We start from the raw sequence: 19,192 nt of genomic DNA, 5'->3' as shown, positions 1-19,192 counted from the left end.
GAGATCCTGCGTCGTGACGCGCAGTTTAAGGTCGCCCTCCGACCGGGATTCCGTGGCCCCTCTATAGACGAGCTACTCGACCTCGTCTATGACCTCCGGAATACCCTCGAAAATTTCGAATTCACCGAACGGAACGGAAACGGGAAATAAAGGCATTCTTCGCGCAACACAATCCTAAAAGGCCAGACCAAGATGGAAGAAGACTCCGATCTCGGTCGCGCATCGAGGATCCAGAGTATCTCTAGCGTATCGCGGTTTTCTACCGTCCCTTCGTTGCCCATTGTGATCGATCACCCAGCAACCACCGTGGAAACCCAATTTCGTCGCAATTCACTAGTACACCTGGATGCCGCGCGCGACAGGCTGCCTCCAGTGGCGAAACTCTCAACAACAATCCCGGAGGCGACGCGTGCCAGCACGCCCAGCGACGCCGCGCGTTACTATATCGAGGCGTCGCGACGCTTGCGCGGGTTCCTGCAACGATCAGCTGTCTGGAAGGTACGCGATGACGGAAGGGGAGGCCAGAGAGAGAGACACGTAGAGAGAACCAACCGTGCATCGAAGAGGGACGCAAACAGAAGAAGGAAAACGGAGTACAGTTGGTGGAAGCGTGTAATCGCCGCGCGCAGCTATCGGGACTATCAGTAGCGACGTCATGGATAGCCTCGTAGAGAGCTATACACGTTTTTGGCAGCGGTGTTCCGTGCCCTTAGCCGTGGCAATGGTGTCCGTCGTCGTCGTCGCCGTCGTCGGCATAGCCAGCGAACCCGTGGGCAGCGCGTCGGTGATTTAAGTCGCGCAGTGCCGCCGTGACGGTCGATCGAAGCGTTGGTGTACCTGGGAATGCACCTCCACGATGCCCCGGTCTCGATGTTACCTCGTCCCGACAGTGTCTAAGTCGTTCTGTGGATCCAGAAGACTCGTACATCGCCCAGCGGCTGTATAAACACCCGAGAGTCTCGCCTGCTCCGAACCTGAACCGAAGATTCGTCGCGTCGCTCCGAATCGACGCGACTGCCATCGTTGGACTGCTCCAATTGCAATTCGTTAAGGAACGTCCTCCTGTGAGAGATATCGTCGTCGGAATATCATAAATGGCTGATTCTGAATAAAAGTGAACAAAAGTCTGGTGGGTCGATCGTTCCCCAGGTGCGTTCAATGCCTCTAGTGACAGACGCTTCTAGATTTGATCTAAACTCTGTAGATTGTACAGGTATCATGAGATTCTCTTAAATTCTTTACGGCACGAGGATTCGTGCAGTTACAAATCCTTCCACGCGCAGGGTCAGAAGAAACGAAAGCGAAGCACATGAGAGCGTGATCCTCTTAAAAAGGTGGTGCAAGTGTGTGGGGTGAAGCAAGTGGTTATCGATGTCGACCCCTGAAGTGGACATTTTCTAGCTGCGCAAAGCATTCATGAAATACCTCTGTTTGTTTGTTCGTGTAAACAAGATCTCTGGGCACCAGAGGTCCAGACCAAGACCTCAGGGGCTCAGCGGTGCTTGATTCTGTTGCATCTGCGTACAAAGAGGATTCGCTAGTCGATAACCGTCCGATAAACGCGGGCCACGCTCCAAGCGACCTCAGTGAAGGCTAGGTGAGTACCAAAACAAATGTCATCGAGCGAGTCTACCATCGCGAATTACGTTGCCCGCGCGTAGGTGTTCGCTACTCCGTGGAGGGTTCGTCGACACTGTCGGTCCAGGTGCTGACCGAAAAAGGCCAGCGAGATACGGATATAGAACGCCGGCGGCGACCGTTGGAAAAAGATCGAAGAGAACCAGTCGACGGGAGGTTGGCCGTGCAAGCAGGGATTCCTGGCATGTACGAGAATCGATAGCTGGGAATCCGAGAGCGGTTGAAGCAAAGAAACGTCACCGTTATCGACAGGCTGAAACCGGAGGGTGCAGAAAGTTTTAGTTCCTATCGCAAGTTTTAGTTCCACGCTACAGTTGTCCAGTGTCCGTAGGCGTTCAGCTCGAACGATACGAGCAGGAGGATCGTTCCGACACGCGAAACAATAAGTGACACCCTTGATAATTGAAGCTCGAACCCCTCGGAAGTTACCGCTCAAACCCCTTGAAACTTAAAGCTCCGGCTTCGATGAACGCTTGCTCTGGCGCTGAAATCGACGGCTAGCCTCTTTATCGAGAATAATCCCGAAACGATCGTCTTCCAGCGAGGTGTGACTCCTTGAGCCTCCGCTAAGCAATAAAGGCGTCGTCTAATTAACTCCACTCGAGACTACGCCTCGTGTGAATCTAAGAACGATCGCGGAGCCAGAGCTAGGAGACGTAGGGTGCCTCGAAGCACCCCTAGTGGGCGTAAACAGCGGGAGCCACGAACCCTGCAGGTTCCTCGTGGCTGGGCATCCCCTTCTGATGGTAGAGCGAGTGACTCAGAGTCGGTGGACGAGCGCTGGCGACCATCGCCAGCAGCGTCCATGCCGTCGTCAACGCGCAACGTCAACATGGCTCCACGTGCAGTCCCCTCGATGATCCTCCTCACCCTGCTCGCCCTCTGCTGGCCCAAATGCAGCCAAGCAGGATTGGCGAGATTCTACGAGGCTGTCCCCGAGCATATGCAGCCAGAGAAACGCATACCCATCGACGATTATGCGATGCACGGCCCGATAGTCGACGAACACGAGTTTCCCCGTGACCTGAGGGAACCCTATCCAGGAAAGAGTTTCGGTCCAATGGGGCCCGTTGATGGGTCTCTGCCAGACGACCGCGACGTGTCTTTTCGAAGCTTGTCGGCTGGGAAAGACGACACCAACCACCCCATTGAGTCCCATCTAGCTTCCCACTCGTCCGAAGAAGGAGCGAAGACACCTCTTCATCCTAAACCAGAATACAAAATCGTCTCGGTGGAGTTCCATCGCGTGGAGACGCCGTTCGTGATCGGCATATGGATCTTCTTCGCTAGCATCGCAAAAATAGGTAGGGAACGCTAGGAATTCGGTTGGAACGCGTCGACTTGACCTCGATAACCGTTTAGATCATGATTTCGTTGGTATTCGGTGTGGTTGGCTGTCTCAATCCGTGAGAATGCAAGTTGCAGCTTGGCGTATGGAGACTAGCTTAGCTTTTGGAGGACACGAAAACGATGGAAAGGATTGTACATGTATTTGATTTTATTTGTTATTACTTTTTTAGAGTATAGAAAGTCGCAGAAATATCAAGTGTTTATAATAAAATAACGAATTATTCATATTGCAAACTGGTCAACAAGGTTGGGAGATATCAAGAGGTTATCGAGTATTGTATGTAAATAGTTTGCTACAATCACTTATGCATAAACAAGATTGTAACTTGGAAAGAAAGATGAATATAGTAGACATTTGTACAACCCCTTTTCCATTGTTTTCTATGCCCCTCCATTCGTCTCATTATGGCTCTGCAAGCGGCCATATGGCGATACAAGCTAGCCGAAGTGTTTCAAACGTATAGCTATAAGTCGAAAGTGTAGAATGAAATTTCCTCGCGTGTGGCTTCGTTTTCGAGAAAATCGAGTTTCGAAATTCGTTGAGTACACATGCACCGCGTCGAGCTGAGATGTTTACCTCCGAGGAGTACACTTGGCGGCACAAAGCATGTCCACACTACTACAGACGTGCGTATGGCGTTTCAATTGATGGAGTACACGTCATCAACCCATTCTACCATTGGGAAGTCACAACAGATGGTGATAGAAGCATAACAGAGCTAATGTTTGTAAACACAAACGTAACCAGACGTAATTGTAGAGAGAAATTTGGAATCGTATTTAGTCCAAAGTTTCTTGACAGTTTGTGTGAGACTTGTGACTAAGCAAAAATGAACTCAACACCTTTGATATTAATAATATCTCTCTCTCTCGCTCTCTCTTTCTACAATACATGTAAATACATTTTTGGTCTAGATTCTCTCGGAAACAAAGTCTCGTATGAACAGAGTTTATTCCACATTTTGAATTTATCTTTATGCTAAGGAACTCTGCCACTTGCACCACGTGTCTCGATACATGTATATTCAGGTCAAACTGGATAGGATACTCAAGGCCAGTGACCCTGCTGTTAAACACGCCGGGCACTTTAACTTCGCACTGTGTTGCTTCCCTATCTGAAAGACTTGGAATGCTTGAGAGAATTGGAATGGTGTTGGTAACTAAAGAGAATAGTAGGAATGGCGACTCCGTAGCCTTGAGCGTCTAATGAAGTTTGATCTGTCTACAAACGGAATCACACTGTTCCTGGAGTAATTAACTGTTCATCGAAACGTCCCGTGAATGGAATACAATACATAACAAACTTAATCGTATCAACGTTTCGAATCTCCTTTGTAATCATCCTGGAAAACAAAAAATAGATCCGCTGTCAGAAAACGTTTATCAACCCTTTGCGAAGACTGACAACCGTATCTTCCTCGTCAATCGACGGGTTTTATGCGAACCTACTCTCGCTATCCATCCACATTTCTATCTAGGTTTCTTTTCGGGAGGTCTCAAGGAACAGTTTCTCGACGGAACAGCGTGAATCAACTTCCGTGATGTTTGTCGCACGGTTTTCAGCCAACAGATCCCGCGTTCCACGGTCACGCGTGCTCTTCCGGTGTTTGTTTTCCTTCCTACTGTAAACGGAGAGGGTTAAGGTACAATTGTACGTGCAGGCTTCCACATGACGCCAAGGCTCAGCAAGATCTTTCCCGAGTCCTGTTTGCTGATCGTCGTGGGCGTCGTCGTCGGTGTCTTACTGTTCCAGGCGAGCAGCGTCCACGTGTCGCCGCTCACCCCGGACACGTTCTTCCTGTACATGCTGCCCCCCATAATCCTGGACGCCGGCTACTTCATGCCTAACCGTCTGTTCTTCGACCACCTGGGGACTATACTCCTCTTCGCCGTTGTCGGGACTATATTCAACACCATGTCGATAGGTCAGTAATAAAACGGATAAAAACGAAACGGTGTCGGTGCTACGACGACATGCGACCTGACGTTCCATCCCTCTCTTTTATTTTCTTCCTTTCTTTTTTCCGTTTTTTAATCCGTTTTGTTTCCTGGAATAACACCGTCCGCGCTGGCCCGTTTTCTGCTGTTTACACCTTTTTCATGTTTTTTCTTCCTTTCTTTTGTTTGCTCGGTGCTTGACGTGCGCGCGAGTTATATACGGTACGCGAGGTATACGGGGCGATTCTAAACCGGATGTGCAAACTTTAACTTGTTAACGCGGGTCCAGCAACGTTTCCCCTCCAGGTGTAAACGCTTCCGTTTTGTCACCGGGGTAAATTTCGTTTTGAATTAAAATAAAAAGCAAGGCTGGATCCGGAGGCATTTCGCCCCCGCGATGGTGGCATTTCGAGATGCGTGGAATATTGATTTAGCAGCTAACAATATCATCCCAAGCACTCTATTCCTCCGTAGTAGAGTACGAAGCTTGAACACAAGGTTTTCCGATCCTTCTCGGGAAAACGAAAATATTTAATTTTGTGATCTATTTAAAATGATCGTTGATACCCGTGCATATTTGTAATCCTTTTTACAACTATCATCTAAATATTATTATTTTGTTGGCGACCGTTAAACGTTCCAACAAACTTGAATTAAAGCCCCGAGTAGAAGAAGGGAAATTTTGATTTCACTGTCATGGGCACTACGTTACGATTTTCAAAATTACATCTTCTCTCGCTGTCAATTTGCCAACGGTTCGAAATTCTCTGCGCGTTTTAAAATACACACGGCGCCAAGCCGAATGTACATTTTCCACTGTTACACTTTGGTGCCAACACAGGCAAACCAACGACGGCGTTAGGAAGTATTAGCGTTTATATCACGGAAACGGAGATAGGAAACATTTTATATTTTTATGTTTATATTTGCTATTTACTCGATTGTCCAAATTTATTTTCGTTTTTTCGGGGTGTATAATATATTTTGTTGATGCACTTAATTTTGTAATAAAAGCCTCAAAATAGAAGTTGACGTAACCGTTTCATAATCATGAGCAGAAACGCGTTCTAAATTCATCAAAAATGGAAACGTCGAGTGACCCACGCAGTTTCTGTTCAAGAAACGCTCGTTCTGGTTACGACACCGACAATTTCGTCAAAACCGATGATGTCTGCGATAATTAAAGACCGCACTACGAGATTCGGAGAACCGACAACCTGCTTTCGTTATTATTAACGATGAATGTTCTTCGGTGAAAATTTGCGACGGCAGGCGATTTAAAAATTGCCGACCTCGTTTCTCGAGGTCGTCGTCGAAGAATTGCTATCGTCGTGCTAATGATTTTTTTACGAGGAAAATTATCCGTTGCCATTATTCATATGGAAAGTATTAACTACGATATTTCGTTTATTTTATTATCTGTCTTTGAGCTTTGACAACCAGACATTCCAATTTAGTCTCGACACTTTTCCAATAGATATGCTTATCGTCCCAATGTCGAACTGTTTTAGATCTATTTTCATACAGAAACTAGATAATGTGTTATTAGATAACAGTAATCGGTTGAAAGCGTCAAATAAAAACATACGCCCTGCAAAAGTGTCATTGAAAAATTGAATATATATCATTAGGATAAATTTTGTCTCGTTATGCTTTGAATTGAAGAAAAATAATAAAGAATCCTCAAATTCTCAAACACAAAATACCAAGACTTGCCCTTTGATTCTTCATTGTTCAACTCCTATCTACTCTAATTATTTAATTGTGGCGATGTAGGAAATTTGCAATCAAGAAAATCGATATTTTTCATTACCGCGGATTGTTGCCAGGCGCATCTCTATGGGTGTTGGGTAAAAGCGGTTTGTTCGGCTGCGAAACACCGATACTGGACATGTTCCTCTTCTCCGCGTTGATCAGCGCCGTCGATCCCGTCGCCGTGTTAGCCGTCTTCGAGGAAATCCACGTAAACGAGATCCTGTACATCGTGGTATTCGGAGAGAGTCTTCTAAACGACGCAGTCACCGTCGTAAGTACCATTTCTCCACAACATAAGGAACTTAATTAGAGTAAACATCCTTTCACGAGAATCTATAATTTCAATGCATTCCATTTAATACTCGTAGCTGAAAGGATCGATTCTGAAAGGAGTGCAGGTTCCGTTGGTCCGAATGTTGACACTGCTTTTATAACGATCGAATGAAAACCTATAAGTCTTTTTTGTTGGTCTACATTTGCATTCTAATAACAAAATAAAACACTGCTTTAAAATGCGATCTCGTCACGTTGCAAATATAAAAGGATGACACGAACGTAGCAAAGTGCTGTTAATACAGCCTTGGCAGTTCTTCGCGTTCCGCTTATGGCTGGATATATCTTCAGCCGTTTCACCATCCATGACGTTCGTTCAAATTGGCTGATTAAATGGCAATTGGCTGTTCTTTAATGATACGCAGGTGCTGTACCACATGTTCGAGGCTTATACGGAAATGGGACCTTCGAGGATCATTTATACGGATGTACTGTCAGGACTGGCGTCGTTCTTCGTCGTGGCTATAGGTGGTACAATAATAGGCGTCATATGGGGCTTCGCGACTGGTTTCGTCACGAGGTTTACCCACCAGGTCCGCGTCATCGAGCCCATCTTCATATTCGTCATGGCGTACCTGGCCTACCTGAATGCTGAGATCTTTCACATGTCGAGTATACTGGCGTAAGTAGATCCCCTCTGGTTCGTTTACCAAACGAGTAATCATTGGTGCATTAATGATCCTCGAGGCTCTTCCAACGAGTAAAGAGTCCTCCGTACGGGGAGCACAAGTGGAAATGAAGTCGCTTAATCCATTGACTCCCGTATCAACAGAGGAACTTGCGAGAGTAAACGCAAGGATCAATGTTTGTCTGTTTCGAAACAATTCATCGAGTCGAAATGATAGTTACGATTGCTCGAAGGAGAGCAAATACATTCTCGGAGAGTAGGAAAATATACCACCAATATAATTTTAGATATACCAAGTTGCTCGCGTAAAGTAGCATGGTCTGGTTTCCTCAAAAGCGAAACCACGATACAGTAGGTGAATTTTTGTTTAATTGAGAATTTAGGAAAGCTCCAGAGGTCCTTTCGGGGTTTATAGATCACGACGAAAGGAGCAAACGAGTCTCGTTGAATGTGTTCTAAAATTAATATATGTTTAGCGAACTTGCTTAGAAACTTGCTGGCGCATACTCTCCGGCTGATAAAACTTATTGTTAGAATTTTCCACTATCTAAATGAATCAGTATGATCATACATTTTCGTTAGCAAGTTTGAAACTGCGTGTTCTCTCGTGATCTTAAATAAAACTATCTTCTATGTGCGACAAAACGATTCATTGTTGAGTTGTGTACATAGAGTATCTCGAGGTGAGGTATAAAATAGTTTCTGAACAATCAGAGGTACGAGGAAACACGGATAACTTCATCGCTGTTTATTTAACATCTAGTAGTAACAAAGAGAACGCTCGTTTCTTGTAATTTTAGTTCAAAGTCACTTTATACTTCTTTAATGGATTGATCCAAACTGTTTGGACACCGTTGAATTGAAGAAACAAATTCAAAACTTTGTATACCGTGGCACGTAGAGTGTTCTTCGAATATTCCTGGTCGGAAAGGTCTGATTAATGTAGATGTCGATATTTGACCAGAGAAACGTCACGTGGCTGGAGTCACGTGTTGCGTACACACCACTGTTAGACGAAGATCGAACGTGCAAAGTAATTTTTCAGTTTTCCCGGAAATACCGGTCCTAAAGTTAAGGAAAGTAATGTGTGTAATCAAGAATAGTTTATTTATGACTGAATAATCTGCGGAAGAATTTGCACGAGCTCGAGGTAGATGAACATATATATATATATATTCTGTTATCAAGAACAGTAATATTTTGGTTCGCGCAATCTCGTGTCACGTGGCGTTTTATGCAAGAATAGCTGAATTACCGGTACCTCGTACGGGATTATAATTTGTAACCCGTCGCAGAAGAATATTGCTAAACAGAAACTTCTCTCTTAAAGTTTAACTAAGGGAAAATAGTCGATAAGAATTCTTGCAAAATTGAAATTGTCAGCGTTCCGATCTCTAATGAATTTTTAACTTAATTCACTGCTCGTGAAAATTTCTGGAATGTTTAATATCAAACCGATGTATATTTGATGCGTTATGTTGCATTTTATCAAGAATTCGGGAAAGAGACGATCGCTTTAATTAAAAAATTGGAGCATAATTATTTGTCGTTTTTCCTTTAAACAAATAACGAAATTTTGTCTCGTTTTATTTCTCTTATCGCCAAAGAAATATTCGTTCTTCTCGCCGAGAGTCGGATAACATTTTTAAATGCGTGATGTTACGTGTATTACGTATGATAATAAAGCGTACAGTCCCGGGTATTGACACATCACTGGCACATTCTGACATTGATTGTCTGATAAAATCGAATTTTGTAAAATAGTAATGAAAAGAAAAAAGGAGAACGAAATACCGTCAAAAAACAAAGGACATGATATTTTGGAAATGATGGTGATAATTTAATCTTCCGAATTATTTCTCACGATAAATCTGTTATTCAAATTTAACTGGTAAAACGTCAGATAATTAAGTCGCAACCCAATGCAAAAAAAGTAATATATATGCAGGCAGTTAGCTCTCTGGTGGAGGGTATTTTCTCTCATTTGCAGAAATAAAGTCGAACGCAATGCACGTGTCTATTACGTCAGCGAGGGATTTATTAAACGAGCAAGGGCACGTTCCTTGACGCCCTCAATTATATGCGGCAATAAATTCCAGGACCGAGTCTCTGCTTCTCACGCGATTTATCGCACGTATTTATCCAAAGGTGCGTGTTCTCATGCAATAGAGACCGCGACGATTGATCGACGTGCATTTTAATCACCATCTAACGTTCGCTAATTACTCGCTACCGCGATCAATTACGACTACCAAGAATGGCGAAATTTTGTATGCAGTTTTAATATTAAATCTCTCTCAGCAACGCTGGTGTCAGGTAGGCGAAAACCTCAACGAAAAGCTATTTCCCTTTGTTTCCGTTCATGGTTATTAATTACTCGATAATTTGTTGCAACGACCGCGGCTAATCTCGGCTTCATCGATATAATTGAACACCTAGCTGCGGGACTCTTAACTTACAATTGCTGCGGGATTCTCGTCAAGTCTATTATTTACACGTTCTCCAACGGAGTCGTACCAACGATGATCGATCGCGAACGCCAAGTACGGTCTATGTAATAACTGTTCAAATATGCTTGCCCCGTAATCGCTCGTTCTTGGTCGATTCGGTCGATTTTTATCTATACGATTAAACAAGGGTGCACGGCCCTGTTTGGCCGACAAATAGTCGGATTTCAAATGCAACTATCTCGATGCAATTGTATAACTTTGTATCAATATTTTATATTTGGACGTTGTCTTCGTCCTACCAGATGCATTATTTATAATACTCAACAAATTCGATACGCTTTGATAATTATGATTAAATAAACCTCCACATATGTTACGAAGAGGGGAGAAAAATAAATTGTTTGAAATCTTTTAGAATCGTGACAAAAATTCTTGAAACTTTTGAATTATTTTTTTTTTTTTTTTTTTAAGAAAATTCTTGAATTCTTGCAAATTCTTGAAATTTTGTTGAAATAACTGCGCAACGAGTGTTCATTAGCGTCGATCGAAGAGTCTCCGATTTCACGAAATTTTTTGTCGCGAAATCCCACCGCTTCGCTATTTCAGAACTGCTTGGCGAACTTATGACAGTTCGATATCTCGGAGTTTTCCGTTATGAACTTACGACACCTCGATCCCTCAAAATTTATTCCCCGCGAAGTTATAAAAGTTGAAAATTTCCACCACTTGAACCTCCGAGTTCCTCATATTTTCATCAACTCACCTTCGAACCGCACCGGGTAGTTGTCGAACGAGAACTTTGCACGTTAAGTTCCCCGATCAGAGGCACCGCGCCTCCGCCTTATGCATAATTCATCGTTTCTTCGACAACAACGAAGTAGTAATGGACAGTGCAACACAGAGTTTCCAATATTTCGCATCTCTCGCGCGTCGAGCAAGTTTTCAAGTGGAAGAAATGAAGTCACGTTCCCTTAACACAGAAAGGTAGCGGAACTGGAGCGATCGTCGCCCGTTAAAATAACAAAGTGATTCTAATCTTGTGCGTTGTTCGTCGACGGTGAAAGTCGACAATAATAGAAATAATAATGGAAATAATAATGGAATCTTTGATTTAAAATTGAAGTTTATGACGTTCAAGCTGTTCCCCATTCGACTGTGTAAATAACTTGGTTGGTTCAGATGTTGCGAAGTTCTAAAGTTCTAATTCGTACAAAGTTCTGTTTATTTAGCTCTAACGAGTCCTGCGCCGAGTACTTGTTGTCCTTTCTTGGAGACCCTATTTGTCTCTTTAGCAACTTTTAAATTACTCTGATATCAATCTTCCAGATAAACGCGCTTTTCATTTCAAAACGTTCTCAGGACGTGGATGAAGCAAACCTTGAGATTAAAGGAGATCTTTCCACTCTTTTAATACACTTAACATATTTTAATTTACCTCCATTGGCCAAGAAATTCGTAGCTTCTACACTCTAAATTGTCTGTTAACTGCACCACGTTTTAATATCTAAAGTTATTATGGCGTAAAATTTTCGAATTAATAATCAATTTTCTTGCTCAAAATATTTCTTTAGCGCAATTAATGTAAAACTAGGTACGTAACGTACTTTATTCCATGCATTTAATTATATTTTTTCTCCAAGGATTAGGTTTATAGGTTAAGAGGCGTAGATTTCGCTAGACTCTCCAAGAGGTTGAGGGGTTAGGAACCACTTACTTAGAAGCACAGTATTCACTAAACAAGGTAAAAAAGATGCTTAGTCTACATAGGGCGAAAAATGAGCTCAAAGGATAGAAACGATTTTTGCGTAAAAGCAGAAATTCCTAATCGCAATACAAAGTTCCTTTGATTTTTTTAATTTCCTCCGCGTCATGCAGGATCATTGCAATATGAGCCTAATCTTAACGAAAATGGCCGCCGAGGCTTACCATCATTACGTATTGTACACATTGATCACGTAGATTTCGTATCGCCAATGATACTCAATGATCGGATAGGATTAAATGGGGTTGCATCCGTAGGTTATTGAGAATCAATAGAAGGAAGATACTACAAGTCCTCCGAGAGAGGCACTAATAATTTATAGCTACCTAACTAGAGTCGCGGTCTTCCTGGTTCATACTCGATCAAACGAGCCAAAGTATAGAAGAGCGTAATTCTAAATCAATTGGACAAATCTCATTCGGAAAAATTTTATTCGACATTTCTAGCTTATTTTCTACGAGCCACCCTGTGTATACAACGAAAACACGCAATGAATTTATGTCTTCCTTACGCCAGAAGACACGGACGTGTTTCGAAAAAGGAACCTCGAACTAACTCGAGTAAACGTAACAACACAAAAGAGACGTACGTTTCTCGCGTGCCAGCGCAAAGAAATTTTCACCCTCGAGAACTATTCGACGAGATTCGTGTCGTAACTAGCGATGGGATAGAGCACCTCGCGAGAACACTCCATTCTGAAACTTCCTTAAAATCCTGTAAGAGACGATATTGCAATTTGCTATAATAATCGAAAACTGTACTGTAACTCCTCCTACGACTGTAACACACATTTCGTTACAGTTTAGATCTGAAAGCTACAATTTCTTTCGTGAACAGAGAAAGTCTCTTTTTCCAAATAATTCCCCATCAAATGATCAAGAATGTCTAAATACACAGTGGTTGAGACAATCATTTTTAACGAACAGTATTCGACCTCGCGAAGCTTACCAGAGTTCAGTGTCGCGAGTGACTCGCCAACGAACGCTTGACGAAGTCGATCCCATCCCTAGCGGTAACCCCAAAACCACGTCACCGTCCCTACCATCGAGAACATCGATTCCGTAAACGCCGACCGTCCCGGATCGTACGTCCGAATTAATTTCGACGGCGTTTAGGAAACGAGCCTCCAGCTCGATCGATACTTGGAGTTTCCCCGACCAGCCAGCGGGATTTCCCTTATCCCCATTAGCCGTGACCTCTTTATCGCCAGGATCACCTTCTGCGGGATCACCATGAAGAATTACGTGGAGGCCAACATATCACACAAGTCCCACACTACCGTCAAGTACACGATGAAGATGCTGTCCAGCGGCTCCGAGACGATCATATTCATGTTCCTGGGGGTGGCGACGGTGAACAACGCTCACAACTGGAACACATGGTTCGTCCTCATGACCATAGTCTTCTGTTCCATCTATCGAATCCTCGGTAAGTTCAAGGTCGATCATGGAACACCGACTTTGAAAACGTCGAGTAATCGCCTCGCAAGTCGATGTATCGAGCGACTGGGTCGGTGGTCGCGCAATAACCACGTCGATTCGTACGACTCTAGAGTTGCTAATGGTATCAACGGAGATAAGAGCCTTAAGCTAAACCGATCACCGCTTATCGTGCGTCACTTACCAGTTACGAGATTTGCGCCAAGAGTATCGTTTCTTGAACGGTCTTTAGCGCCGCAAGGACGCGGTCAGGATCGTTCCGTGACTTTTGGCTCTTTTTCGACACTTTTGACGTTTTTAGGAATATTTTCGGGTGTTTTTCAAGCTTCTTTGAATTTGTTTATGCGCGAACAACTACAGCTTTCTATTCTGTACTACTCGTTTCAAGTAAAATCGTTAACTATCTTCTAAATTAACGAAGCAGGGACGCTCATAATCCTTAAAGGAATGGCGAAATCTCTCTTGTTTGTATATCCTGTTTCAAAACATCGAGACAAACGGCTGTTCGCGAGGAAAAGATAGAAGAGTACTCATAATCCCCGAAGAAGTTCGGACTTAGCGAATCCCCCGCTTAAGTTACAGAATCTTCGAAGACTCTTAACAAGATTCGTCTACCTCCTTCTACAACCATCAGTTTACATCAGAGCTTACTGTCGCGAGCTTACGGCTTCCCGTTCCAATCGACAGTTTATCGCTAGCCAATAGTTTCGTTAATTCGCGCTTATGCGAGCCAAACACGCGTGAGCTTCAACCCTCCCGAGCATCGTAAATTTAATTAACGCTTTCGACCAAAGCTGCTAGTCCCTTATTAGAATACAATGGTTGCGCTAACCTAAGGTACGCAATGCAAATCTTTGAATTGTATTAACATTCACAAAAATCAACTATGACGGATCAAGAAACAGTGACAACCGAATATTACATTTGCAAATATTTCCCTCCAAAGCGCAAATGACTCTATTTAAGGACTAAGAACTACGATTGCAAAATTCCGATGCATATCTATACCAGTATAATTCAATTTCACCGCCATGCATGGTACAAGCTCACGCGATTCACGTATACGAGCGCATGTAACGCGAAAATAGTACGAACACGAGACAGTCACACTTGGCATAATACACGCCATTGAATAATTCTTTTCCATTCTGGATCAAACAGTTATTTGTAATACTATTAAACCTTTAACGTTAGCATTTTATTAAGCGGCTAGCGACCAAAGTTGTTCACCAACATCATCCCGTAACTATCTATTTATAAATAACTGACCAATTACATACAAACCATGAACTTTTAATTGAAGAATTGGACTCCAAAATGGAGAATCGGAACACGGTACGAGCTTAATTACTTATACGATGCTAAGAATGGCTGGATTTCACGCGAGTTTACCACTAAATTGTATCGGCAAGAACGCTTAAAAATTCATGGCGGCTGCGTAATCAGCGCACATGTCAACGCTGCGAGCACTAATCAAGGGATCGAAATGGAATTTGCAGGCGTGATCGTTCTGACAGCTGTGGCGAATCAATTCCGACTACACAGGCTGGACAAAGTGGAGAAGTTCGTGATGTCTTACGGAGGCTTAAGAGGCGCGGTTGCTTTTGCTCTGGTTCTACTGATTGACCCCAGACACGTGCCATTGCAACCGATGTTCGTCACCACCACCATCGCTGTTATCTACTTCACCGTGTTCATACAGGTAAAACGATAACCAAAATATAGAAAAAGAGCGCATGTATTGTAGCATTACCCCAGCAAATAGATAGTCTCGCGTTTTACAAGCAACTGCCACTGCTGAGAGTTAAAGGGCACGCTGACACTCAAAAATCAGTTCAATTTTGGAGAATTTTTAATATCAAAGGTATGTAATGCAGAATGTCTGAATTTAGATATACAAATAAACCGAAGCCGAGCTTTTTTTTGTACATCCAACTGTAACCCTCAAGAGGTGACGCCAATTTCATGACAAAGTAGAGGAAGTATCCTTACGAATTCTTTACGACAATACTGTATACCCGAAGGAAATGAATTTTTTATTATGAATGAAACATATAATAAGCTTCGAAATGAAACTTTTTATGTGTGCAACAGACGCCAGCAAACAAAATGGGGTTGATCTCATTCGCGGTGTGACAGTGTCAGTTACTTGGGTGCCAAGAGTATTTGAAGATTCCAGTTCATCGTATGATGAACCTATAACATTTTTAGATCTCAAAAAACCGGGACACTGTAATTAAATAATTGAAAAAGTAATAATTTTTCACTCGCGAAGCAATCCACTATTTATTTCCATGCATGCGGACTATCTAGGAATCGTATTTTTGTTACCACTGTGAATCTTTTAATGAGACTTATTCTATATTATTTTTATAAGTTTAAATTACTGTTCTATACGAAAGAGTTTGCAACTCTGATATCTTTAAAACCGACGCAGAAGTCAGAGAATTGTGATAAATTGCTCGGTTGTTTTCCACGGCGGAAACAGGAACAAAACACATCAGGTGAATCTGCTGTCGTTCTCCATGAATTATAAATAACAAATCAATAACTATCCAAGGTTTAACTTGAAAATTGCGATTGTTGCACAATGACGAAAAAGAACCTCGATGAAAATAATTATACAACTGATTACCCATTATCAAATGTTATAGACTGTTAATAATTCTCACGTTTCCTTTAATAAATTCTCCACGAACGTTTCACATCGCCCAATAGTTATAAGCAAATGAAATGATTTGTTGCTTACAAAGATCACGGATATAGAATTTCAAGGCACGAATGGAGACTGAATAACCTACAAATTGAAATTGGAATATCCCTTCCGCGTGTCTGCTCTCGGATTCTGAAGGATCTTTAGAGTAGGAATGAGGTTGACACAATGGAGCAAGGTTCAGCAAATTGTTCCTTCTCGTGTTTGACATGCTAAGAAGATGCAGAATTCTCAGAGAAAGTGCCGAGAAATGGAGTTGTGTTAAAAGAAAGTATCTAAGCAGCGGCGGTGGTTACATCACGATCCTTCCTAACGAGGAATGCGAAGAGCGTTATTGAAGGAGAGCAACTTCCATCGCGGACAAGCGATTCCCTTTGGCATGGAAAAAATTCCTATGATTCAAGTTATGACTTCTTATTTCGCATCTTTTATTAGAGGAGCACTTGAGTGTCTCAGCAACCGACGAACCGCATTGGCGTCGGAATTGGAAATTTCATAGAACATACCTCTGGAGATTTTTACGATATCTTGAGGGCAGCAGCTAGAATTTCACTTTTTATTGAATAGAGAAGAGTGCTGATTAAAAATCTCGAGTAAAAATTAATAACATAAAATTGAATAAAATTTAAGGGAAATTCATGTCGTAAACTGAGTATCGGTAGATCAGTATGACTTCTGAGAAGGCCTTCATGGTGCCCTTGTCGATTCACATTTAGAAGGCTCGGGTACCATAGTGATGTACGTAAAAATAAATAAAAAATTCACCCTCCAGTCGACACGCCGTGTGAGATATAATGCATCACAATTTTATTTTTTTTTTACTCACACTGCTATGATGCATACGAGACCATCGATCGCAGAATAGACTTGAAACGCCCCGCATCGCGGCACGTTTACAATAATAATACTAGACGAGGTCCCCGATGCAGCACGCCTCGAATATTTCCCGTGAAATTGTGGGTAGACAAAGGAAAGGTTGTTCGTTTTAAAGAGGGTAATACAATAGCGGGAAAATCCCTTTTCTCTGAATCAACATACCTCCAAGTGTGGTTCTCGGGGGTCTGGGGGTTCACGGGAAGCAAACTTTCAGAAATGTTGATTTAGAACCGTGGAACCATTCAATGACCCCGACTCGAATCTATTTCCACGAAATTTCTCGGAGTTTTAAATTCTAATCGGTAAACGTCCACAAGCCCGTGAAGGTGCGAGCCCTTTGGAACTCGATCATCGTTTCTAGAGATACTCAAGAGAACTGAAACCGAGGGATTTGAGAATCGCTATTCTGAAATATCGTTTTCCTGGATTCCAGGAGAGAAAATGTTTTTCGATGGTATCTACAGGGACTGACATTATCTAGAATGAAATATTCGGTACTATTCACAGACAGCCGTATCTCTAGAAATATGTAATATTTGATTAGATAGTTTTCGATTAGCTGGTACCGTTATCCAAACCTTCGGAATCGATTTTCTTCTCCTTGACGTGTGTTATTAAGCACAAACGTCCGAGATATAATTTTTAGATTAGAAACTCGATTCGTGTTCTCAAATAAAACGACACGTACAAAAAGTCGATTCGAACATTTGCATTTCAACTTTATTATACTAACTGCACGGTTATAATATTACTTTGTGTCTTAATTATTAAATGTCGTTACTAAATAAAAAGTATCGTTAAAGATACACTGCACGGAAAACACTCCCCGATGGCTGAAAGCCGTCATTTCAGAAATTACGATGTTTCGCTTCCATCAACTTCAAATTTCTCGCGAACGAAGTGTATTTTAGGAGAAATACAGACTATAAAGGGAACCAATTATTGTTAATTTCACAAATGACGGAAGAAATGGAGTATGAAGCAGACGAATCCGAGAGCAGTGCAAAGGGTGGAAGCCATTTCATTTATGGCTCCACTTCTCGCTTATTTACAGATGAAGCGAAATAAATATGGAAACGCTGAAAAAGCACCAAAATTGTATAAGGGCGTAGAAATTTATGTTGCGGTTAGGCTTTCGCTGGAAAATTAATTGAAAAATGATATACAAAAACGACAACTAATTATTGCGTTTGGTCACAAATTAATGTATATTTCAGATTGAAACTGTTGACTCGCGAGACTGAAATTCATTTCGAAATCTCTCCAATAATGCCTTCTACCTCCCTTTCATCATAGGAGTAAAATGCATAGTGATTGATACGATTTAAAATTTGCATGTCTCTCAAAATGTACTTTATCTACGAGGCATTTGAAATCGATATCTCTCGTCCATTTTTAGTAATCCTAAAATTGGCTATATGAAAAGTTATTTATTTGGTACTAAAAACTAACTTTATTCATCGATCTATTGGTCCAATATAAGAAAATAAATTAAACTTTTCATTAAATTCGAGCATTGACGGAAAAATTGCTTTCCGATGTTTTCAGATATTTTCATTAGAATCAATGAAAGGCTTCGAAAGATTCTTTATTTGCCTCTCATCCGATCCTTAAATCGATTGGAAGAGAATATAATTTACGTTTGTAAACCGTAAAGAGCTAGCAGAGATGCATTCGGTGTCATCCTGGACCTCTCGACATGGTAAAAGATTCATTTCTTTTCTACTCTTCGAAAAAAAAGATATATCGGTACTCGAGAGCCTGTAACATCCTTCAATTTTGAGATTCACGCAATCAGTGAAAATTACGTAAGCCTTGTATTTCAGCGCTGAACAAAACATTTCCAAGAGAATGGAATCGATTCCAGAGAGTCGAATCACGTGACGTTTCGGAAAAGACTGGCCACGTCGAAAGGGGATCTCCGTAGCTCGTTATCGTCAGCTTGTATCACTGTTACGCCACATGTTACCTACGTAATACACCAACTTTTATTACCCGCCTCAGTCATTTTCCCACCGTAGACAACTACGAATGAACTCGAACCTATCACGACGCAGCCTGTTATGACAATCTACTCACGGTCTAGTCGCCACAAATATATTTCTCCGTAATATCGCGGAACCGGTACCGTGCAAACGAATTCCTTTTGTCTCTCCATGCGCATGTCTTACAAGATGCACCAACAATAATGCAACCGAAGAGACAGCGCTTCTTCGTAAAAAAAAAAAAAAAAAATTGAAAATATAGAATTTATACCTTTATACCGATTCTGTTTTTCTCTCTTTCTTGTATGTTCACGTGTTTGTCCTC

The 19,192-nt window shown here is 42.1% G+C and overlaps 1 protein-coding gene across 4 annotated transcripts in view; it reads left to right on the top strand.

Moving 5' to 3' along the window:
- Window positions 1-577: 577 nt before the first annotated feature.
- The window catches only part of LOC128877316 (probable Na(+)/H(+) antiporter nhx-9), a 28,275-nt gene continuing 9,660 nt past the window's right edge, over window positions 578-19,192 (top strand). Inside the window, exons 1-7 of one of the 4 annotated variants that reach the window (XM_054124510.1) lie at window positions 581-1,597; window positions 1,662-2,942; window positions 4,650-4,913; window positions 6,756-6,952; window positions 7,380-7,636; window positions 13,065-13,282; window positions 14,793-14,995. In XM_054124510.1, coding sequence (XP_053980485.1) covers window positions 2,444-2,942; window positions 4,650-4,913; window positions 6,756-6,952; window positions 7,380-7,636; window positions 13,065-13,282; window positions 14,793-14,995 — 1,638 coding nt within the window. In that variant the 5' untranslated portion in view covers window positions 581-1,597; window positions 1,662-2,443. Of the gene's footprint in view, window positions 2,943-4,649; window positions 4,914-6,755; window positions 6,953-7,379; window positions 7,637-13,064; window positions 13,283-14,792; window positions 14,996-19,192 lie in introns of all 4 variants that reach the window. The other 3 variants (XR_008457227.1, XM_054124512.1, XM_054124511.1) reach the window with 3 other exon arrangements.

The sequence above is a fragment of the Hylaeus volcanicus genome, chromosome 5 (assembly GCF_026283585.1).
Source record: "Hylaeus volcanicus isolate JK05 chromosome 5, UHH_iyHylVolc1.0_haploid, whole genome shotgun sequence".
Classification (NCBI taxonomy): domain Eukaryota; kingdom Metazoa; phylum Arthropoda; class Insecta; order Hymenoptera; family Colletidae; genus Hylaeus; species Hylaeus volcanicus.
Note: the sequence above shows the minus strand (reverse complement) of the source record. Positions and strands in the feature narration are given on the sequence as shown.